This window comes from Hetaerina americana, unplaced genomic scaffold, assembly GCF_022747635.1.
Source record: "Hetaerina americana unplaced genomic scaffold, ioHetAmer1.1.p SCAF_6, whole genome shotgun sequence".
Lineage (NCBI taxonomy): Eukaryota > Metazoa > Arthropoda > Insecta > Odonata > Calopterygidae > Hetaerina > Hetaerina americana.
The window spans coordinates 38,907,530-38,932,907 of record NW_027287205.1 but is presented as its reverse complement, the minus strand read 5'-3'; the positions used below and the strand labels follow the sequence as shown (position 1 = coordinate 38,932,907).

Sequence of the window (25,378 nt, the reverse complement as noted above, 5' to 3'; positions counted from 1 at the left end):
GGTGGCACTATTGATTAATATTGCCTCCTACCCCCATGCCACTTCATTTTTTCTAGCAGGTTATTTTTATGTTTGAAGATTACTGAAAAGTTGAGTTTTGTTGTCTGTTGCTAAATGAAAACATAAGTTTTAAGGAGGTGATTTACTGGTTACTATTTGTGGCTTGTTTTCAATTATTTAAAATATTATCCCCTAATCCATTTCTATGTAACTAAAACTTTCCCACGTACCCCATATCTTCCCTCTATGCCCTCATCAAATTTTTCTCAATAGTCAAGAATTCCTAACTCTCTTTCAGCCTGAAGCCCTATATTTCAAAATACTTGTTATTCATCATGTTGCAGCTATTGGCTGTTGCAAGTCTTTATTTTTCCAGAGTGTCCTTAATGTTTTATCAGTAAACTTTAGGATTTTAAACGTCATGAGGATGATATATGTTAATTCTGTTATAAGGCTTTTGTTCAGAATTTAAGTGGTTATTGAAAAAAGACATTAGACTGACAATACAATGTTAATGATTTCAAAATTCATAGTTATATTTAGTATGATTATTTGGGGGTAGGAGTTCTAAATTCAAACAAAGCATGGCATGCCTTCCCCTGAGATATGTATTTGGAATTTCAAATTATTTCATTAATTAAATGTTATCTTACATGGAATAAAGCATTTCAATTCTTCCTGCCTTTTATTTTATGTTAAAATGTAATTTTTTCTTTGGCTTGCATGGTGTTATAGAGTCATATAATGGAAGTGAATTGCTATTAGTAAAATTTGAAGTGTTTCACCCATATTCTATTTGCTAGCCCATAAGGTAACAATAATAGGATGCAGCATCATTGAACCTGATATTTTCCCATAAATTGATTACTCTGAATATATCATTCACCTATATTTATTAAGCATCTGAAGTACTTCTAACTGTCAAGTGTCGTAGGCTTGTGTGTAAAAAAAGTGAAAAAATATTAAGTGTTAAAATGAATATAATGTTCAATATCAAAGGGCGTAGCCTCTATGCGTAATAAATTATTTAAATCCCTTAAGAATCTTAGTTCACTTTCGGAAGTAAATGCATAATAACATATGCGGTACCATAATATTTTCTTTCAATTCTTCTGTTTTGTGAAAGGAATGATGATGGATGTATGGCCTTTATTTTGGCACTTTGATATGCTGCTTTGAAACTTGTAAGTATTCTGAAATTCACCACCATATTTATTTGGTCATAGGGTCATTTTGATCATAAAAACTCTTTGAGTCTAAGCATAACTTCTTAACTTAAATAATACAGGTAAGTTAAAGATGATGTTGGGATATAGCAAATGTCTTTAACAACAAGATAGGAATATTTGTTTAAGATTTGTGAAATTGAAGATCAAATTTAGAGATGTCTGTGTTAATTTTTATTGGTAAAAAAAAGACACAATCGAAAATGTAACTCTTTGGTAGATGCTCTTGGCTTCATTATAGCTTGTAATCTCTCTGTACTTATATGTGAAACAGAAGAAATGCTTAAGAGTCTTCTCACTTATAATATTTTACTTAATATTCTGTCATTCATACAATAAGTTTTACTTCTAATCAATTAACTATGGTCATTATCTCCATGAAGAAAACCTTTTTAAGTACTTGGATTACCTATTTGTCTAAGGTTGACAGATGATGTGCTCCGGCCGAAAGTGCTAACAGGTCGCTACAGTAAAAAGGTGACTGACTTTAACTTGTATGTCATGCATACTAGTACAGTATTAAATAAGTAAATTTTATCTTTATATTTTATTTAAAAATTCAAAGCTCAATATTCAATTTTATGTTTAATCACTTTACCGTTCCACCAAACGTTGACATGCAGGGTGGAATAACATTATACCTACTCAATCAGATAAAAAAACCATGTTTTGCCTTATTAGATGTCACTTTTTCTTATCAATATTATTCCAGAACTAGGTTTGTAAAATTTTTATATCAAATATAAGGGGAGAAAGTGATATCATGTTCATTAATTAGTATAGTCCTTCTGTATATAGTGAAACAAGATAATAGTAATGAGGGAGGTCATGGGTTTATAGTTACATAGGTAGGAAGCTTGATTTTCTAGGAGAAGGTTTTGTTAGACCTAATAAGTAGGTGTGAGATACCGAGGAAGAAGGTAGAAGTGCCTAGTTTGCGGGAGTCATTAGTTCAAACAAATACTGTATCTCTTCGCCTAGCCATCTTTCTTCTAGTAAAAGGCAGCTTGAATGAAAGTCAAAAGCATAGCATAGTATATTGATATTTAGCATAATATATTGATTCGAGGACATGGTTTGAGAATTAGTTGATACCAAGTAAATGGTCAACATTTTTCTTTTAAATTTATGGTTAAAGCCAAGGAATAAATAGGCTAGAAAAAGTAAATTTAGCAGCAAGGAATAAAAATTTTGAAATTATCTTGATAAATTAATTAAAATGATCTGGTAAGACCTTCGAAAGCCATTGCATAGGAGGAATCTCATATATGTGTATGGTTTGTTTGTTTAGCTAACTTTTTGTTGTCCATGAGCGGAATACTTGGGTCAGAAAAGTCATTTTCTGACTTAGTAAAATTTATTGTAAACTTTCATCATGTTCAAAAAAGTTATAAATTTATTGTACATTGACTCGTGGTCAATGAATTACTATCTTCTCCTGAAATTAACAGTAATAGCTGTTCACCTATATGGAATGTTAATTTAATGGCTGGAGTGGCATGCTAATGGAATGTGATTGACTCAATTGAGAAACTTGAGGGAAAATTTGAAATATAAATTAGCAATTAGAAGCAATCATCTCAAATTATTTATGTTCTAGTTAAATGCATTTTGTTTGTGACACAAATTGTTGGAAATTTTCGAGATATTCCAACTTTCATGGTGTGGTTAGTTCATTGTTATGTTAGAAAAAGTAAAATCGATTGAAAGAATGGAAATTACATTTATGAGTAAGGAAGAAGCTAGTTCTTGAATTGGATATAAAGATTGTGCAAAATGCATCTTAAGACATTTCCTTCTTTCACACTCTTATCATCTGCTTGTAACAGAATTCTTGCTGAATGCAAGTACCCCATTTACTAGTATTATGTAGATGCGAAGTACTTCCTTCATTAGGGATCTCTTTGTAATATATTCCTTTAAAAATCATTACTTTTATTCAAATATATACATTTTTCATTCTCCATTATTTTAATGTTATGTATCTCATTTTTATTAGTGTATTTATTGTTAGTCTTCTACTAATGCTTTCTTTCATGTTGATTCTGTTGGACAAGCAGTTTGGTTAATTATACACTTTAACTGCAGAAACTGCGAGGGTCATCCGGAAAGTAGTACCCGTTCGTGCCGCATGAAGTGCTGACGACGCGAGTAGCCGCTGGACGAGGTCAGATAGCTTCAGTGGCTTGTCTGCCTTCTCTGAGCCAAGTTGCGTGACGCTAGCATTGCCTGTGTTGTTTCTGTGATTGTTTACAATGTTTAAAAAAATTGAGAACGCCGCCAGTTGTGAAGTGAGGGCAGTGATTAAATTCCTCAATGCAAGAAACGTTCGCCCATGTGATATTCATCGCCAATTAAAGGAGGTGTATGGAGACAATGTAATGGACGAGTCGTCTGTTCGGCGGTGGTGTCGCAACTTCAACATGGGGAGGGGGAACACACACGACGATGAGCATTCGGGGAGACCGTCTGTCATTACAGACCAACTGGTGAGCTCAGTTGACGAATTCGTGAGGAACGATCGGCGCGTCACAATTGATGACATCTGTGAGCATTTTCCCAATGTTTCTCGAACAATTGTTCATGAAATTGTTAAACACCATCTGCATTATGCAAAAATTTGTGCAAGATGGGTCCCTCGCAAGCTTACAGATGAGCACAAAACCAAGCGTATGGCTGCAGCACTGACGTTTTTGGGACGTTATTCTGATGAAGGAGACTCTTTCTTGACTCGCATAATTACTGGTGACGAAACATGGGTTTGTTATGCATCACCTGAGAGTAAACGACAGTCAATGGAGTGGCATCATGCTCAAAGACTTTTTGGCAGGAAAAAGATTTGACAGCGATGAAGAACTTAAAGAAGGAGTGACCCTGTATCTCAATGAGCTGGCGGCGAAGGACTATGCAGCAGGAATACAGAAACTTGTCACACGTTATGACAAATGCCTTAATTTGCTTGGAGATTATGTTGAGAAGTAGTTTCAAGTATCCTCTTTCAAATAAAATTTTTTATGCTTGTTAATATTTACTTTTGTGTCTTTATTTCACGAACGGGTACTACTCTGCGGATGACCCTCGTATTAAGTAAATTTAAATATTGTAATTATGGTTCTCTATACTAAATACATAATTTACTTAAAGGAATTAAACCAAGTATTTAGGGTACATTTTTATATTTATTCATATTTTCGGTGTTCTTGGTTAGCCTCGCATTTTTATTCTGTAAATGTTGCATGAACTGTGTACGAATGTTTGTGCAATTGTGAATTGTATGCATCTGATTATAACGCTGCTGTGATACCTCAAATGTGGTTGTGGTTATGTTTGTGAACATTTTTGTGCATGTTTTGGATTCATAGGTTCACATGAATTCTCTTAGTCAATATGTTATGAACAGAATTACTACAGGTGAAAGGATTAGGTAATACCAAATATATCCTTCCCCCCCCCCTCTACTTGTATGTTGCAATTTGAGGGTTTTCGACATGTTTATGAATTTTTTACGGGCTTTATGTATTGTAGAATTCATCAATTTAATTTTTGTGTTACATTTGTGAAGTTCTTCAGTAATGGGACCATCTAATTTTTATTATACTTTCCTCTTATACAGGAATCAAGAGGGACATTGCATGAAGGATATGTCTGTACATGAGGGGCTTTATAGTTTGAAGGAATTGAATTAAGTGGTAAGTTCTGTGATGTCATCTCACAACGCAAGCTATTCCAAATCAAATTAAACGACATTTAAATGTTTGTACTCAGTGCATAAAACATCCTGGTGCTGGAACAACTTTTATATTATGAAACAAGTAATGTATTGGCATTGAACATTTCAGGAAAGACCTTTAAGTGAGCAGCATTTTAGATTATCTCACCATTATTCCAGTCATAGAAGGTGGGGAAATGTGAGACTTCTGGAGAAGCTGTTAGCAAATCTTTAGTTTAATGTGGAAATAGTCCTACATGCTATTCAAGAAATTCCACATCTGACATAATTGTTGTCGTAACTTCTTCATTGAGTTAACAATGATTACTTTTATCTAAATTTGTGCAGATGGGATGGTCTTTCCTTTGATAAAGACTTACTAGATTTTTCACTCTCCATCTGAACAAAATTCTAAAATTGATCTCCATTACTCATGTTGTTCCTCTTGCCCTCACTGCGGTTACCCATTCATTCTTTATTGTGAATGGTTATTTGTAAAGTTGCATACATGTAATGAATTTTATGAATATAGATTGAGAGTTGTTCTCATCTCTGAGCAGAGGCACTGCATATAAGGAGCATCAATGAAAGTTCTCTTTAAGTTAGGTGCAATTTGAAGTGCAGTATGTTTTATGGTGATCAGTGGAAGACAAGCATTAATTGTGATTTGGGACCAGTCAGTATTTTCATTTGGTTTCAGTGTGACTGTACTGTCCTCTCAAGTGAAACACATCGTGCGTTTAGGGAAGGTAAGATTTGTTTTCAGATAAACTACCAATCATATCTTAGAATTAGTCCATATGTTAAAAACTGAAATGTTTGTAATTGTGAATGGAGTTGCATTTTATTTGTATTGTGCTGTTGGATTTAATATGTTAAATTCATAGTGTGTTTCTATCAGTTGTCAAGTCCTACTGTTATTTAAATTGAATTTCATATATTGCTAATCGAGGAAACTTCCAACTGTTATTCCAAATAAATCTAAGGGAAAGTAATTAAAAGTGTTATTTCAAATTCTTTGATGACTAAATACTATGTGTAGAAAATTAACTTATTGAAATCATTATTTTTTTTTTTGTTGGTTGATTATTAGAATTGTTCGCCTACTCATGCTAATATTTTTTAAGGAAAATTTGGCTGATGAATTTTGTAATATTCTAAGCATGTTTAGATAAAATTTTAATTTCTCTTGCCGGAAATCGTGTCTAAGTGAATATTTTATTGTTATTAGTGAAGTTCGTTTTATCATTTAATAAACAAATGTTTAGTCCTTCAAAAATGTTCTGGAAAGCTGCAAAGTATTAGGAAATTAAGTGTAGAGAAAATATTTTAGTAGAATTGATAAATTATGAAGTTTCAAGTAATGACTAGTCATAGTTCAGACTGGGATAAAAGCCCAGTCAAGGTCATTTTTTTACTTGACTCCTTAATCATCCATTTTATGGCACAGTTTTTCTAGTCATCATTGGGACATTATTAATTCTTCATTACTTTCTCTCTTAAGTACATTTGGTAACACCATTCTCTTGATTCCTCAATGAGTTAAATGAAAAATATCTTGCATTCTTGAATTTAAAGTAAATAAGGTTTTAAGAATGATTTAATTCCATTTAGATGATTGAAAAAAATAAACTAGGACTAAGTCCTAATTGGTTTTATAGCAGTTGGTAATGAGACTGTCTGGTAGACTATGTAAATCATTTCTGTTGAATTGCAGTCAAAAAAACCTTACATGAGTAATTGAAAGTTTAATATCTACTTATATTTAAAAAAGAATCGATTAGGTTTCATGAAGTATCGTGTTTCGATTTGTGAAAACGTCCCCTGTTTTTTCTCCTTCCTCAATTTGCATGGTAAATGTATTAAATGACAAAGTGAGATAATACTCAGAAAATTGCAATGTGAAGTTCAGTATTACAAACTTTATAATATTTCATTGTTTATTGTGATTTCAAAGTTTTTTTTAATTGTGTTAGTCTTATGTTTGTGATTGTGTTTGTTTCAATCAATCAAGTCCATCTTGCTTCAGAAAATTCTTTTCTTATTAGTGATACAAGATTCCTTGTTTTTGCAATTGCAGTTGAGTTAGTGAAAATCATCATTATTTTGTATTGAATTTTATTTGCATGTGATTCAGATTCTGTGAATGCATTTTGGTGAGATTATTTATACTCTTTGCTCCTCCTTAATTTGGTGAACATTTGCCCAAATATGAATGAATAAATTTGTATGCAATTTTTTTATTTCATGCCTTATATTTCATCAACAAGATTGTTAAAAATACCATTTTTCTTTAGGGCAACATTGATAATGTTTATTGGTAGATTATCCTTTAAAAAAAAGTGGACGTTTGACAAGTAATCCTAAATTGAGTATTTGACTCCATTTTAAAGGAGTAAATAAAGTGGCATCTCAACTTCTAATTTATTAACTCAATCATCCATCAAATGCTTATCTCATTACAGGTTTCATTGGATAAGTTACTTTTTCTAATTCTTTTTATGCATAGACACCAAAATAATTGCAGTGAATTTTTTAAGATATTTGAAATTATGCATCAAAACAACAATGGTTTAGCATATTTTATTATGGCTGCCCAGTATACAACATAGCTTTCTTAATAAGTCTGCTGTTTACTGCACTCTATCATTAATACTTGCGTTTTAATTGGAAGTAAAGAAAAAATTACTGCTGTAATTAATTCAGACTTCTAAACTTAATAAATGGCATTAAAAGATTGTCTATTGTTATCATATATGTAAGGTGAAATTTTCTCTGGGTCATGAGAAAAATAACACAGTATTCACTCAAGTATTACTCAAGTAGTACTCAGGTAGTACTCAAGTATTCACAGTTGTTCTGGCCATTTGTATCGGTTTTGCTTAGCTGCCAAGTGATACTTATTAGTTAAAGAACTTGTAGTATTTTTATGACTCAGGATGTACCCTCATTGAAATGATAATTCTAGTTTTAGATTATAGATGTAAGTGCTAGAATATGAGGGTAAAATCTCAATAGTTTAAAGTTGTGTCATGTGCAGGAACTCTATTTTCAATTAATGAAAATTAGTACCAACGGAAGAATGACTATATAATATGTGAATGTACTTGAAAATTTTAGTTCAATTTGTTAGAATGTAGTTCTTGAGCAATAGATAAAGGAATGCATTAGCCCCTTGAAAGGTTCATGACTCACAAAAACAAATTTCTCCCGGAATACTGTGATTATTCCTACCTGTGTTTATGATAGTGAAATTCCTATACTTTGACAACGCAGTTAAGAGATGCTGAAAGGTTCCTAGTAATTCAAAAAGATGTTCAATGAAGACTTTATTATTCTATTTTTTAAGTGATTAATACTGAAGTTGAAATTTGCACGAGTGAAGATGAATACACAGTGTAATTTTGCCATAGGAATAGGGTCATTATAATTTTGATTATACCATTAGTCTTGTGTTCTTTACTTTTTGCTTATCTCACCGAACAATATGTTTGATGTTTATTTTAATTTAATCCTCTCCAATTTGTGCATTAGAAATTGCTCATAATTGAAGAGTGGCACGTTTTAAGTGCCATCTCAGCATTAGTGTGAAAGAAATTTTAACAGGATAAGCATAATCGAATCCCGGTCAAGGCGAATGATTTTTACACTGAAATTGTTGCAATGAAATCGTTGTTCCAGGAATGTTATATATTGAAATCCTTAAGGATTAAATTAAAACCAGAGTTATTTCATTGAGCATTATTGTTATTAGTCAGTAATTGATTTAAAAAATACTAATTACTTGTTTTTTTATTGGGTTATTTAAAATTTTTATTTTTAACTTGGTCAACAATTTTGAAGTATAATTTTTGCAGTCCATTTTGAATATTTGGTCATTTAAAGTGTAGAAAAAGCTGTGAAGTGAAATTTTTCATTATAGTGCTCGTTTTCTGTCAAGTGATTTAACCTCTTTGATTTTTCCTTTCAACAGGCTGCTGAGTGTACTGTCATGTGTGGCTGGTGGAAGAAGCATCTCCACTGCTTTGACTCAGTGATTTTTTTAATTTTGAATTCCAATGTCATTCAAATCACAGTTAGCTGGGACCATTTTCGATAATAGTTTACTGTGTTTGAAATGAAGATTTTTTTTCAAAGATGACGTATACTTTATGAGTGTTACAATTTCATGCTGGAATAATGAAGTTGTGTGTAAAGTTTAATTTATGTTTAAGTAATTGTGGTCCTTCAGTGAAAGCCTACCTTTGCTGTTTGGGGGAGTCCTAACTGGTAAGTATGTATATAGGAGTGTTAGCTTTGTAAATGATGCCATCATCGAAAGCATTTTGTATGTTGTGCTTAACATCCCATATAATTGTTGTGGGCAATCCTCAAAGTGAGTAAAAAAAAAGAATTGAAGCAAAGAAAAGTGTCATTAGGAAGCAGACAAATGAATTCTTTATTATCAGATTTTGTGCTTGGTGTTTGGTTTGGTAAGTGAATATATCATCATTAAGAATGTTTCAAAATATTGGTAATAAATGTTTGTATATTTAAATGCTTTTAATATTTGGAAGTAGTTATGTATTAATTTTGAAGACGTAATAAATATATCAACTTGCTTTGAGATTTTTATTTCAGCGATATGGGATCCAATAAAAGCTATTTTTTCAGCGATTAAATTAGGATAATGCATAAACTGTGCAGGATAAAATTATTAATAAATTGCCATCCATTAAAAGTAGAAATTGGTTTGTTCAAAACATTGAGTGATTTGTCCTCGCTACCATCAGAATCCCTACTAGAAACAATATTAAAATTTTATTCAATTTTCCAAACACAGTTTTTTAATCTGAAGTTAAGTTGCAGCTTGTTTGAAAGGAAATTTTTTTTAGTTGGTAAATGATGCATGATTGCCTAATGCATCAGGATTGTCAGTAATGCTGGTGAATGGGAGGGAACCCATTATTCATGTGATGTTTTTGGGACAAAACTTCCCTGCCTCTAATGGAATACCATACATTTAATCACTGAGTCAGCATTTTAGTTCATTTTGTCCACAAATCCTGATTCACTTTATCGGTCATATGTTTTCATTAAATGTATGCCTTGGATCAAATAATAACAACCTCATGATACTTTGAAATTGTTGTAAGTGTTCCCAGGTGTCATTGTGTTAAGGATATAAAAATAGAGCTTTTATAATGTTTCATTTGAAGAGAAGCATTCATTCAGTGGTATATGCAAGGGGGGTCAGTTAAAATCCCAAGCTACAAAGGTTGACCCTACATCACAGATAGTCATTGACTTAAGGAATTAATTTCTGGGGCGATTCGAATCGCATTGGCCTAGTTAAGAGTAATGAAGATGACTACAGTGTCTCTGTAGCACCACTATTTTATGCAGGGCACAAAAGCTTTTGGTGTGGCAATTAAGGAACAACCAACTAGGGCTATTTTCATCTCCAGTAGAACGCTTCTCTGACCTCACCCACATTCCTTTCAAGTCGTCAACCCTTACTTTATACCTTCCCATCCTCTCCCTTTACATCTGACCCTTTCTCCCTCCGTAGCTTCTTCTAGAAGAAGTCATGTTTTTCATCCCTTCCATGAGCTTACCATCACTCTCCAAATTGTAGGCATAAAAAGTTATGATTTTGTGATGTAAACTGACCATTTATCTTTCATAGTGAGCTATGTATCTGTATCAAGCAACCCTTACATCAACTACAAAAATATTATTTAACTCTTGTCTCATATAATTGGTATCGTATGCATATAAAATTAATGTTTAAGAAATCAACTTACTGTTACTTAATAAATATTGAGACTTCTTGACATGAAATTTCCATGTAAACTTTATTTTGTTACTACAGGAAGAAATGCGAGTTAATCAAGAAAAGTGATCAATTTTTTCTTATGTTAAATTTCACTTTTTTTAGCGTAAATATTATGTTGGTATGTTCTTAGGTTGTATCACATCAGTGTGCATGTCACGCCAATTTGGTTGGGTTGACATCAAATAGTATCTTTCTTGAAATTTATCCCATTTTATCTTATAGTATAAGGATTTAATGAGTACATAAGACATTGACACTGCAACTGAAAAAGTTATATGTAGGTACATACTAAATCATATTTTTTGAAAGAGTAAAATTTTATTTTATTGAGCATAATGGATAAAAGCCAACCAACTATTGGTGTTTTATAATGCAACGTTCAATTTTTTAATCTTTTGATAGGTTTTTACAGTTCTTTTATTTTATTTTTCTTAACTTGATTATTCAGATTCTATTCCGGGTACAATAATTTATTAGCTGCGCAGAAAACTTAAAGAATCCTGGTGTACATGGTTGTATTAAATTGTACATGTTACATAAACAAAGTATTTTTACATTCTGTCAGTATTGAAATGGAATGCTACTACCATTGTCATGTTTTTAAGAAATTCTTGTACAAATTCAGATCTCTAGCGAAATTGTATTGTGGTGAAAAATTTTCTTGTCTCTCAGTCGAATTGTGAGCCATTTCTATTTCACAGAATGATCCTGTAAAACTGATTTAGAAAATAAGTGGCTTTTCTAATGTGATCATTGTTTAGGGGGACACTTTTCACAGGCATGTGAACTAATGCCCAATCCAAACTATGTAGATCATTTAAACAAATTTGCTATTTGTAATACAGTTCATTTTAAAATCAGACAAATTTTTTTCATAGAGGTATGTCTAAATTTCCTTTTTGAGGCCCTCATGTTTTTCCTTTCCTAATTTTTGCTAAAATGCACACCCTGAGCTGCTTAAAATAGATTAATAGGACCCTCATAAAACAGACGGCCTCCTTCACTCTTGTGCTAGAGAAGAATGCTATCATAGTGAAATTCATGCTTCTTGCATGGTAGCTATTGATTCTTAATTTAAAATAAAAAATAGGTTGTGGTAATTTGACCGGTAATCTTACACAGGACTAAATTTTGGCCATGCAATTCCATTAAGAGAAAATGGAAGGAGGTTTGTTTGTATGGGTTTTATTCTTTAATGACTGTCATATGACATTCTTGAAACTTCGATTCTATAATGGTTGTTAGTCGGAAACTTTAATTAATATGTATAATTATTAAACATCTGCTTGATAAATTAGGCAGTCACCTAATTATTTGCCATTTATAAATACATTTAGTTATTGATATGCCATTTTATCATCGATAAATACAATTGCTCGTTTGATTCTTTTTGTGGTGTCATTTAGCAAGGCCTAGTCATCATGAGTTGAATGAGGTACAAACTGCGTCCTGACTAAAAGTAAGTGGCCCTTCATTTGATTGTATTTTGATATTTTTAGTCAGTGCATTCCGAACATGTTTATAATTATTTATCTTGTACATATATATTATTTAGATTTTAACGATTATATTATCTTGACGCTTCTGAGGTTATTTCTAAAAGACATCGCAAATGCAGTAACCCACATATCGTTCGTATAAGGTGCTATTCAAGTCTGGCGCCAAGCGCTGAAGGATGACTTCAATCACGGAGATAACGGAACTGCGCAGGATATCCAGTGTGGAGGGACCCTCCTGCTCCTGTCTTACGCATTACGGATGTAAAGGATCCGCTGATTCTGTCGAATTAACTCACTTCCGTTTTTCGGAATGAATTTTGCATGCTAATTGCACTCGGCTTCTTCATCATCGCAGTTTATGAGCTCTCCGTGGCCGACCCAAGGAATTTAACCCATCCTTAGGAAACGCGTCCAGTTTACATGCACTAGGCCCGGAACTGGCGCCCGGGGATATCATCCCTGAGCCGGCAAAATCAATACGTCTGAGTGACTACCAAAGGGTAAGTTCAAATTCTCGCTGCTCCAGAGAAATTACCCTAACTCACGTACGCATTGGTTTTTATCGCTGTTTGTACATTTTCTTTAAAATCACGGTTAGAAAACGAAGCCTTCTGAATTAACTTAACCAAGTCTTTCACTAAAAATCAGTTTGCAGAGAAAACTGTATCTCTTGGTTGTACCCTCGTTCGTAGTTGTGGAGTTGAATAACATAGTTATGCACATTTCAAGTAGTCTTGTATTTTTGTCCTTAGTGAATAATAACATTTTGTTAACCGTAATTGCATGTCCAGAATGTTTACTAAATCTCTCTTCATTTTTGAGGGAATAACAATCCAAATAAAACTCTTTCAAGGTACGGATTCTAGTATTCCTTGTTAGCCAAGGACAACATTAATTGAGAGGTTTGCATCCACGAGTAAATGATCCAATGTAATTTTTCAAGTATTCAACTATCTATACAATTTTGGAGTAAATCTCCACTGATCAGCGATGTGCTCTCTCCTCCCCCTTAAATCCGCACAGATAGGCGCCACCCGGCTGCCATGGCAACGGAGGGAAGGATTAAAGTGCAGGAATTTACGTCGACCCCCGATACTGAATCATAACTCTGCTTTGTGGGATAACCTCGTAAAAACTACTTAACTGTAAATCGTGAACTCAATTGAACCGTAATAAAGTCTTACTAACTAATAGTACAGCCGTCTCTGAAGTTGTCGCAGTAGATTCTTGCCCCAAATACTTAAATTGCCCATGTCTCACCACCTCAAGCCTAAATTACTACTGTTTTATTAGAATTAACTGGTTTAATACAGAATTCTTGTGAGAAACTACGTTGAAGGAGTCGTGCTGCAAGGCTTGATAGGTTGAGGGGGAATCATTCCTCACATCCAAATCAAATCCTTTCCTCAATTAATGGATACATCTGATTTAATGTTTTGGCCAACAACCGCGAGAATTTAAGGCTCAGAAGAAATTTTCTCAATCTTTTTAGCGTAATATCAACTTTTAGATCTCTCCTCTTCGTCCTCTTTAAGTTGTAGGTAGCACTCAGTCACCGATTACTTGTGCATAACCGTTATTAGCCAGAAAAATCTTTGTTTATAACATGCATTCATTATTTAACTTTTTTGCATGGATTCATACCATCCATACCCTATCTAACAGATGTAAATAGTAATGTACCGGAGAAATCGGTGAGAAACTTTTTTAATTTAAGAAACTGCTTCAAAGTTAGTTTTCACCTCATGGACTTCGGACGACTACGACTGCTTGACGTGACATGATGCACGGTAATTTGTCCCAACAGCTTGTTCTATTTAAGCCTTTCGAAATTCACGCATCAGCTTAACGTTTGAATCACTGGGCCGGACATCAAGGGGGTCGGGTTCGAATTTCATTCTAAGCGAGTGATTGTTACGCTGAAATTTACGCATGTCGGTACACGTTAACGGATGACTCCGTGGAAGTTACTGTCACATGTCTCAGTTCTTGGAATTTGCTGCTAGTAGCTTTTCGTGACGGACAATTCGGCCTAAGGCGCTCTTTAATCCGGCACTTAGAATGCTAATCACTGCTTTCGATCCTGAGCAGTATAATCTCAGAAGTCGGCAAAATACCCCAGAATGAGTTGATAAGACCTTAAACTCTCAGGTATTTTGTCAGTTTTATTATTCCGTGCAGGTATTTAGTTGCTAACTCTTTCGCCGACAATGAGAGGTACAGAACTAATGGAATTGAAGGGCGAGGAAATTTGGTAGATGTGTTATGAAATCGGAATGCCTTACGCTCGGATATTGTTTATTATTTTACCTTTCCTTAAAAATTATTTATGCAACGACGTAAAAATGTGTGTTCGCAAATTGTGGATACTTGTATTCTTTAAAATACTTCAAATAATATATTTTTAAATGAAGCAACTCACTTCAATATTTCCGTAGTCATTTATGAGCTAAAACTGTCCAACGACATGTACGCCGAAATCCATCAAGGCCTCCAGCATGCACAAACGCGCAACATTTATTGTAATGCATAGACGAACCATATGCATTTCATTTTGAGGAAATAGTTTGAAATTTGTAACTCTGAAGTAAATTGTTCAAATCGCTGCGGACGAACAAATATGTGCATAATTAAACAAGTAAATTCAATGTAGGTAAATTAGATGCATGTATTTTGGGAAATCGACGCCTTCTCCAGTGTCCCGAAGGAGATTCCCGTACTACTGAAGTAGTGTTGGCGAATTCGTGTATTTATGTGTCTTCCAGTTCAAGGCGACAGGAAGATGGGATAGCGAAACCTTCCTATTTTTCGCATGTTTGAGTATTAATATCAAAAACTGTGGAAAACTGAAAGGATCAATCCCTCGACCGAACAAAAAGATTTTCATTTTAGCTGAAAGAGTGTGTAGTTCCAGGATTTCCATGGAAAGTAAGGGAGAATAAGATTTCAGTAATCAATAAAGAATTTTGCTAGTTTTCTCATAATCCCAACATAAAGAGCCTAATATTTCAGTCTAAAATTTTTAGACGAGCTCCGTTTTAAGCTTTTGTGTAAATGGCATTCGTGATTAATCAATTGTTCATGCGTGTCCGGAAGTTTCAAAGTACTCCTATACCTTCATTAAATTTTATAACTCTTAATGCAGTTTTAAAAGCCCTAATTTTGTTGAGGGAATTACTAAACCTAATTTTAATAGGTTATAAACTTTGCTGAGGTTTGGTTATTCCTGAGAGAGGTAATACTGATAAGCTATCAAAACCAAAGTACTATTAAAACGTCGTCATTTTTATTTGATCGTCGTTTAGTTTTTAATTCATAGCTGTGCTATTATTTCCTACCTGATGATAATATCATTAAAACCCTGGTTTTACATTACGAATATGTTTTCGTAAACTTTTTTTTTCCCGGATGAATTTAAATGACTCCTGCGCGTTTCGTATTTTTTCATATCTCTTTAAAGCTCATTTTTATTGATCCCGAGAATACGTCTTGAAAATAGCTCCGTTGAAGATGACACTTGTACGACATCTTGGCTTATTTTTCTGACACTATACGTTAGAAGCTTGTGTTTCCTCCGAAAGTTTCGGAAATTCTCACGCAGAAAATTTTCAAAAAATTGTCTATCTAGAACATATTGTCGAGGAGAATGTAAATATGGCAAACCAATCTCTTTAAATTCTTCCCATTTAGTGAGGGAGATGCGAGTAACATCTTCGAGCTCATTTTTCTGCATTTCGGCCGGGGACGTCAATGAGTTAACATGGTTCACGCCTAAGTCAATGACCCCGTAAAATAATAAAATAATAGATCATCTTTCACTAATAGCCAATCTGGAGGTATCATTAGTATCCAATCAATGCGCTTTCCACTAGCGATGCAATGCCTCAAAATTTGAATTTTCCATCATTAAATTAACATATGTTGCCTTATCAAGCAATTAATTTGTGAAATTGCAATTTCTGTGATAAACGATCACATTTATAGGGATTTAACCCAGCGTTCAAAGATAGAATCAAATTAAAGTGGGCTAAGGCGTTATTGACTGTGATTGTTGAAATCGTCTTTTCACCCGGCAATTTCCGACGGTTCAAACTCGGATTCCGAAGCAAAGTTCTGAAATGAACACGAATACCTGATGGTGGTTCTATGAATAGTCAGAGCACGAGATAAAGATTCATTGATGAAAACCAAGGCACGCATACATATTCCTGCGTGCGGCATAATGCCTTTACAAGCTCGTGACGTAGACTTACGTACAACAATGAACAATTCTGAACCAAAGGATATCCTTAATTTGCATGTGAGCGACTGGTATTGATTTTAAATTTTTAATCTTCGGCCGAAAAGAAATAAATTTTTCAGCGTAGAACGGTTGAAAAACATCTGATACGTTCAAAATTACTTGCGATCGCATGGCACAAAAATTCATCATTATGCGATCGAATAGTATTTTCCGTTCATAGCTTCGTTATCCGTATTTATTATTTAAATTTATAATATTTATTGTAAAAAAATATATTCCAGGAATTCAGACAGTCTTGAGATAACCGAACCTGATACTTGCACTATTCTTGATTAGCTTTTAGGTAGTCATAATGGTTCTCACTATGGATGCTCGACAACAGTTATGCTTCATCCTCTGAACCCTGCCCACATCACTAAATTTTCCTACTCCTTCTCATATCAAAAGTGCATCCCTCTCCCAACCCCCTGCCTTGGCAGCAAACCATCCACCACATTGAACGAACATCCTAAACTCACTAGTTCTACCTTTCGTCCCTGCACACTCGCCCCATGCTGCCTGTTCAGATACATATCTGGACCCTCACGTCCCCCCATGTGTACCTTCTCGCTTCCCCCACACATTCCAAAGTCACATTTCTCCCAAAAACCCTCAAACTTATTGTGCAAATACGCAAAATAGTCCACTCAGCACTTCTAAGTTCCTTGTGCTCCAGCTTAAATCATTCCTGCTTTCTATAAAAATGATTCAGCTGAATATTCAAAGCCTTCCTGCACACTTCCACGAAATATAAACGCAATTACTTCAGAAGGCCTGAATATATGTTTTTGTGCATAACTTTTAATATTAAAAAAATCTGCGTGGGAATCATTTACAGGCCTCTAAAAATCGCTGGCAAATTGCGGCTGATATTGATGAAGCAATATCAAAATATGTCAATGAATATGAACATTTCATAATCACAGGAGACTTCAATGCCAATTTTAATTCAAATATAAGCTCCTATGATACCACTTATCTACTGAACATGTTTAATACTTATAATATAAATATCTTGCCCTAAATAAAGACGACTATCTATCTGAAAATATTTAAGTTTGTAAAATTGGTAAAATTTACAGGGTGTTCTGATACAAATATTTCGTTAACAATTTTTAAAATGGCAAAAAAAACTAGGACTTAATTGTTCGCCACTTTTACATTTTAAAGTTGGAAAATAACAATATAGAGTGTTAAATGAGCCAACATTTTCTTACTAAATGCCTAGAATTATGTTTTCCTTTGGTAAGTTTTTGTGAACATGAATTTCCAGGAGGGCAAGAGAGAATCCATGGCTATATTTTTTAAAACATATATTTGAGGATCAATGCAATATTATTCACAATTTCTCTAAAATATTGGCAAGTTTTGGAAACAGAAAAAGTGAGATGGTTGAAAACTGAGATTCTTGATGATCAAGTGTGGGGTATTCATGGCATGGCTGCTATGAAATCATTATGTAGCAACCTATCAGTCAAATTCCTAGATGCTATGGTGCCTGCATTTCAAATCATAAATTCTAATGTTTTGTAGGATTTCTTCTAATCCTAAGGAGTAAATATGTATGTTCTCATGAAATTATTGAGTGTATGGCATGCTCATTTAAAGATCAGGATGAATAAAAAAAGCAGGGTCAGATAATGAAAAATAGAAGAACATTAATGGTCTTCGAAAACTAAATTCAAATGGAAACTTTCAGAAATGTGTGCAGTGATTAATAAGGAAATTCATGGCCATAAAAATAGATAAGGTGAAGACAGAGATTTTTTCTGTTAGTAATCCTTATAATTAAGTAAAACAGTATATTACGCAATGAACACCATTTGTTGCTTGATTTATTGCTTTAAAGTGTGCACTATAATGCAATGAGAGGTAAGAACATCCACATCTAAAGGCTTGGCTTGCTTAAGCCACAAAGACAGTTAGATATTTACTGAACAATTACACTGAAATGTTCTTCATGAGTGAATTGAAAGCTATAATGCAAGATATTAAAATTTACTATAAAATCATCAATGAGTTCAAAGAGCATCATGTTGCTAGTTATTACAATTTTTAGCAATCATTTTGATGTAGGTCAGGTATACTATGGTTGATAATTTTAGTGTGGGGGAAAGGACATTAAAAAGTCTATTAAGTAATGAGTATTATGCTAAAATGGAGCAATGGTAACTCATGCTGTACCTTCCCAACCATTTCTGACTCCATTATAAAGTTTGCTGGATCATTAAACCTCTGAATAAATAGCCTGTTCAGTTGAATTTTAAACTGTATCCATCCCAAATATAAATGCCATCTTAAGGAGCAGTCTTCCTGAGATAATACACGTTTAAATTTTCATAGCCAATTTAGTTAAAATGTGACTCAACCATTTTTGCTGGACTTTGAGTATTAATATTTCTGGATAAAAAATTGATGCAAATTTCTCTCTCATCCTCTTCACACTACATACTGAGTTTACCATCCTTGCTGCACAAAAATTAATCATCTTTTACTTGGATTTCAGGATAGTATGCCCACTATTATGGAAATGCTCAGGTAGCAGCTGTCTCTGATTAATATCTGGGATCAATCTGGATACATAATTATTTCCTGATGGACCTCCAGCACTGTCCATCAATATTTTTGCTTCTGGTCTTAATAGCTTTACCACATTGTTTTCCAGGTTAGTAATGCTATTCTTTGGTTTACTTTTATTTGATATGAGGGTTTTGGGTACACACAGCAGCTTGTTTTCAAATCAATCCTTACAGGGCTCCATGTCAGAAATTCTTCAGAACCAGTTCCGAATACCAACTCCAGTCGCCCTCCAACAGTGGTGACTGAGAGTGTTATTGTCGAAGAGGAAGATCCTCTTTTAGCCCTCCCTGATGACAGCCTTGCAGATGCCGACCTACATGACCATGATGTAATCGACAGTGTTGTTTATCTCTACTTTGGTGGAGATGCCGCCCTTTCACCAAGAACTGCTGGGGGGTCTTCGACATGGATGAATGATGGCTGGTGGCTATGGTGGGCTGCAGGGCCTGTTCTCTCGATTCCACCCCAAGCACTCACGCTGTGGTCTGCATTGAGGCGTTTGCAGAGGCGTCGTAGGCCCAGAAGGAGGCGTAGGCAGGTTGAAGATCCACGTTACCTCTATGCACCACCACTTCTGGTGGGGATTTTAGCTACCTGCTTAGCTGCCTCTGGATCTCTTCTATTGGCTGGGGGGACTTGGGTCAGTAATATTTTTTTTATGTCTTCCATGCTTCATGTAGATATAATGCACTGCTTTAAGAAATCAAAGACACTTGTCATGAAAACCTTGGTGGAGTGTAACCAAAAGATTCTCTACTTTGTGAGACAAAATGAGTGGTAATTATATTTTGTAAATGGAATGGAATAATTTACCATTGAATAGGAAAGCAAAGGTTGGGTATAAGTGTTCAGTGGAGCTATCATATTCCATGCATATTTCATACCCAGAGCATATTTTTGCAGTAGTTTACCAGCTTGGGACCAGCTTTACAAGTTGGGGACTCGTTAGTTCAGGGTAGAGTTTTGGACTACTGACCAGAGGGTTTGGTTTCAATTCCCAGACATTTTATTACAAGAATCAATTAATAAACAATCTTAATGATTAAAATTTAGTTATCAATAATGAGACACTCAAATCACCAGGGATCAATGAATGGTTGGTTGAATCAGGCCAGAACTTTCAGAAAGGGTAAAAGCCCTTAAGTTTACTTCTTGTCAGCAGGGAAACAATAAGAGCTCACTCTTAATGGGCACACTTTATCATGTAAAATAACAGCAATGTGTACTCTTCCAAGCTACTGAGTGCAAATGCTCATTCTATTCTCCTTCAGTTCACAGTCACAGTACAACCAAGGCTAATCCTACTAAAAGTAGTGGCAAAAAATATATGTCATCTAGCTTTTCTAAAATGAACATTATATTGAGTTAATTCATAATTCACTACAATAATTCACTAAAAGATAAATATGCTACTATCTTTCCCACATGCTCATAGCATTTTATTAAAATTTGTACATTTTGCATGGTACATATCTGATTTTACTGGTACCAACATGAGGCTACTCATTGAAATAATTTTAAGATAGTGTGCTGACAGTTTCTATTATGAGTTACCACCTATTAAGCCCTAATATGAACAGTAACATGTTGAAAATGCTGGTATCTTTGTTTCTTGGAACAGATTCGCTTGGGAACGTTACCTTGCCTTGTCCTTGCAATGGTCACACATTACATACATCTGGTATGTGCAGTGGGACTTGCGACTCTTCCAATACTCACTCTGCGATCCCTTCCTAACTCACCAACTGCTTCCACAACCAATAACTCACAGGCTCGTAGCCTGTGTGTGGCAGCATCAGTTATTTGGATCCTACCAGCTCCCATCCTCTATGTAAGTAACTACCTAGCATTCATTAAAGATAAGTTAAGAAAATAATAAGCCTGAGTGGCATACATACACTTGTAATTTTTTGCACTTGTGGTTTCTCTGATTGGCATTTACATGTATGTGTTGAGATGATCACTTTACCATTGTTTTAGGCCTGCTACAATTGGAACTCACGTGGATATGAGTGGCGTCATTACTGCTGGCTTTCTGTTGAAGGAGGCATGGTGCTGTCATTTTTGGCTCCAGTGGCAACATTAATTTTGGTGAGGCATTACTTTTTCATTCATGCCCATCATAAATGTCATATCATGCCCCCTAAATGTGTTGCTACAAGTCTAGAAAATGTGAAAAACCAGGGACAGTTAGAGGATATTAATATTTGTGTTGAAAAACTGCAAGTCAATTAAAACACCTGGAATTTGTTTAACTTTTGCTCTTGAGTTGGATCCTAAAATGAATGTATTTTTGTGATTGATAATCCAGAATATGATTTGGCTGGGCTTTTGAAAAAAAATTAAGTGAATAACAAAATATCATGTGGTCATATCTATCACGGCTTAACATATTTCTCTAACTAATGGAATGTGACCTCACTAGCAGTAGTTTTCATGATATTATTCTCTAATTTGGGGGTATTGGAGTGGCAATAATCACCCATAAATAAGATCATCTTCCCTGATATTTTTTCTGGAAAATTTTAAATTTCAGTCAGGAAAAACAGTGAAAAACTTTTCATGAATCCCAAACTTTAGCAACCCTGTCCAACATTTGCTTAACGATATCTGGATTTGGAATAATTTTGAACAATTCTGAAACATTTGTTGTTATCTGTATATACAGATTGGCACAGTTGCTTCCTTGATGGCTCTAAGAAGAATTTCTGCTAGCACAGCTGTCACAATTGTTGGGTGTGGTGCACGAGGATATCAAAACCTTGCAGCTGCAAGGCGCTGGATTAGAGCAGGAGCTACTCTTCTTCCAATGTTTGCTGTTTCTTGGTTTTGCAGTGTGATTGCTATTGAAAACTTGGATTCTCTTCTTTTGGTGACAATGTCTTCAGCAAGTTTTGTCCTGTTTGTAAGTAATAAAATGGCTTTAACTTTCTTCATGTCAGTATTTACCCCAAGGCATTTTGGTAGTAAATAATGAAAGATTTTACAAAAATTATTATTTTTCATTCTTTCCAGAACTGGACCCTTTTTATAAGCAGCTACATGGCTCTTCCAAACAGCAATGGCGAATGGAGCTTGCCATTTAATAACCATCAGATTGCTGTCCATGCAAAGACATCTTGCCAATGCAAGCTCCTGAGTCGGAATGAGTGTACTACCACAAGGAGTGGTGACCCAGATGCAAAACCATTACTCTCAGATGGAAATGATGAAACTGCTTGGGAAAATGTTTTGCATTTTATTTCAGAAGCAGGAACAGCAACAGCTGGAGGCCTTTCTACACTTGTGGAGAATGAAGAGGCACGGAATACACCTGAAGACTCATTGGAGCTGCAAGTTGACTCCATTAGTCTGATTAGCTCATAGGGTTATTCAGTTTGTGATTTTATTCATTAATAAAGCCAAATTGGAATATTTGGAGAACAGGTATAGTAGTGTCAAGCATTAGATTAAGTGCCAAAATGTGTGCCAATATATCTCATAAATGCCAAATTTTTGCTATCCGTGGTTTTAATTATTCATGAAAAGAGTTGTTTTCTTAACAATCAAAATTTTACATCAACTTACACATACCTTTATTAGATATATACATATTAACATAGAAATATTTTTAAAGTGCAATTACTGAGTGCACAGTTTGATTCAGGGCATTTATACAGGATGACTCTAAGAAACCTAATAATCATTACTACTGATAAAGAAACTTCTATTCCTCTAATGATATTATGTAGATCCATCCAATTAGGGCAATGAACTAATTGTCTAGCCTATGGGTATGCAATATATTTTTAATAATTTAAAATTTTTAATGCTCTCTTTGAGGTTGTTAATGTAATTAGTTAAAGTTAAATGAGATGAGACTGAAATGTATTTCATGTAACCAACTGTGACCTCACAGTTGAGATGGAAGATTAAAATTTGGTGAAGAAATTCTGGCACAGTCCAGTTCATTATTATTCTTCTTGTGCAGATTATACGAAGTCAGAGGTATCAGTCGAATAGTCCTAAGGTAACACACATAAATACATATATATATATAGTAGCCAATATAAACATTTTTGCCTACTATAATGAGAATAAATCTTTTCTGAAAGACCGGAATGGTTCATTTCATCTCATTGTACTCCTCAATAATTAACATTAAACAGAAAATACAGTAAGTATTCTGAGTTGTGATCCCATTGAAGTGTAGGACCGATTATAACTTAATGCAACTTGACTATATTATTAGCTATGTTGTATACTGCTAACTGCTTGTAGTCTTTACAAAAATGTTATTAACAATTGTGTGTAACACAAAGAAAAAATGTTTCAATTTCTGTTAATTAAAATGAGAATAATATGGTGGTTCATGAGGTTATTAACATCTTTCTTGTAGTATTGTGAACTACTAACAACTTTCTCTGATAGCCTCTAATGAAGCAGAGTTTCAATGATTAAATTAACTATTGACTTCTTATAATATAGACACAATGAATACCTATTGCCATATATTATATGCATAAATTAGACCTCTATTCTAAAAACTTGTCCATTTTTTATTGTATTATTTGTTGAGAAATGATTTTATTTCATTAAAAGATTATATGAATCCCACTTGTATAAGATCATTGAAAATAGAATTTGGTTCTAGGAGGTGGAATAAACAAGAGTTATTCTTCAACATATTGCCCAAATACATAAACTGCTCCAGCTGCTTTTAGTTATTTCTTTCCTACTGTAATGTTTAACTTAGCTTCCCTACATCTCTGAAATCTCATTGCAACCTTTGCTGCAACTTAAATTTAGCTTGTCATCCTATAGTCCTCACATAGAGTTGCTTTTCACTTTTTCTGGAGCAAGATTAAAATTGACCTAAGGAATACATGTAGCCAATATCCTTCCACATAAATATTACATATAAGTGCAAAGAATTAATTCCTTTATTCCAGTTTTCCTAAACTCTCTTGGAATCCTACAGGGATAGTATCTAGTCTGTTTCCATCCTAAACTTACGCTAAAATGTAGAATCCCCTATAATAATTATTATCAATTTGTATTGGCTTTTTCACTTCATATGACTTTCAACCTAAAACTTTCTCTCCAAAAAAATTTCCAATTCCAAAAATTTACCCTCTTACCTCTCTCCCATACCTTCCATTAACTACCACTAAGTTTATCCTCCCATTAGGTACTTTCTTCCTCACAATTATTCCTTTTAATTGATCATACTATCTGAGTACTTCTTCCTAATGACTCCTTGTCAACATATACACCTGTAGTTGAGCCAGATTGGTTGGGTCTATTTTCATCTCTAGCAACAGAATTCTATCACTCACCTGTTCTACATTTATTACCTTTCTCCTCCTCAGAAGTTTGCTATTCAGTACTATGGTCACTCCGCATTGATTCTTCTTCTTCATACTATAAATTAGATACCCTGTAACTATTATTTTAGTAGTTCTTGCTCTATCTTCATCTCACATCACATAAACCTAGCATATATATACCTCCTTTATCCATATCTCTCTTAACTTTTTCTGGCTTCCCTGTCGTCATCATCATCACCATCATCTTAATATTCCATGTATGTTTTCTCATAATTTGTCCTCTTCTGGACAATTCTTTTCCCCTGCTTTCTGCTTGTTTGTGTAAGGATTAGCATATAACGAAGAACAAGGAGGACCTTTTCTAGGTAAGGACTCACAGAAGTAATTTTTCCATATATTTTCTTGAAATAAATAATTGAGGTGGTTTCTTAGTATCTAACTAATACTTTTAATGTAGCAACATCACTAAAATGACTGCCCCACTAGGGACAGATGCCTTAGCAGCTGCCGCATTGAAGAAGAGATCTTGTATAGATTACCTTTCATCTGGCTCTTATCCTTCAACCTATTTGTCATAGGTGATCCTATCAAGGAGCAATCGCCATTGCCCCTACCACTACAGCTCTAGAGGTTAATGGAACGTGCAAGCCCTTTCCCAATGACAAGGTTATAGACCATGGCAAGGACATAAAGACTACATGATCTAAAAGGATTTTGCCTTACATGAAATAAAATTTACTGAAAGGTACTTCATACAAGAACAAATACAGTCAATTAAGAAATGAGATTATCCAATTTTATTTTAAACCATTTTTGAAAAAATTAAATAATCCTATGAAGGTTATAGGTACATTAGCAAATGCCATGACTCTGTCTACCATGATGTTTTACCAGTGCTATTAGTGCTATCAAAGGAGGCTGAAAAAATACATGGACTGTAAGTTTTTTATGAGCA

The 25,378-nt window shown here is 34.2% G+C and overlaps 2 protein-coding genes across 3 annotated transcripts in view; both read left to right on the top strand.

Moving 5' to 3' along the window:
• hrg (poly(A) polymerase hiiragi) overlaps positions 1-9,511 on the top strand; it is a 33,987-nt gene extending 24,476 nt beyond the window's left edge. Inside the window, exons 14-16 of one of the 2 annotated variants that reach the window (XR_011702320.1) lie at positions 4,840-4,915; positions 5,066-5,684; positions 8,909-9,511. Coding sequence is in view for 1 of the 2 variants with exons in the window: in XM_071594294.1 (XP_071450395.1) it covers positions 4,840-4,881 (42 nt within the window). In the remaining variant the exon portion in view is untranslated. The remainder of the gene's footprint in view (positions 1-4,839; positions 4,916-5,065; positions 5,685-8,908) is intronic. The other variant, XM_071594294.1, reaches the window with a different exon arrangement.
• A 2,963-nt stretch (positions 9,512-12,474) lies between these two features.
• Positions 12,475-23,696, top strand: LOC139695336 (cadherin EGF LAG seven-pass G-type receptor 1-like). Its single transcript, XM_071594045.1, has 7 exons — positions 12,475-12,752; positions 19,041-19,199; positions 19,288-19,754; positions 20,736-20,945; positions 21,095-21,205; positions 21,783-22,019; positions 22,130-23,696. The coding sequence occupies exons 2-7, from the start codon at positions 19,130-19,132 to the stop codon at positions 22,478-22,480; spliced, it is 1,446 nt and encodes a 481-aa protein (XP_071450146.1). The 5' UTR covers positions 12,475-12,752; positions 19,041-19,129; the 3' UTR covers positions 22,481-23,696.
• Positions 23,697-25,378: the final 1,682 nt, after the last annotated feature.

What these genes read in the sequence shown, in the direction of transcription:
- LOC139695336 (XM_071594045.1), top strand. Translation starts at nt 19,130, where the DNA reads ATGGACCTCCAGCACTGTCCATCAATATTTTTGCTTCTGGTCTTAATA. An exon ending in TACCAGCTCCCATCCTCTAT is followed by an intron (nt 20,946 to 21,094) that starts GTAAGTAACTAC and finishes CCATTGTTTTAG; the next exon opens with GCCTGCTACAATTGGAACTC. An exon ending in CAGTGGCAACATTAATTTTG is followed by an intron (nt 21,206 to 21,782) that starts GTGAGGCATTAC and finishes CTGTATATACAG; the next exon opens with ATTGGCACAGTTGCTTCCTT.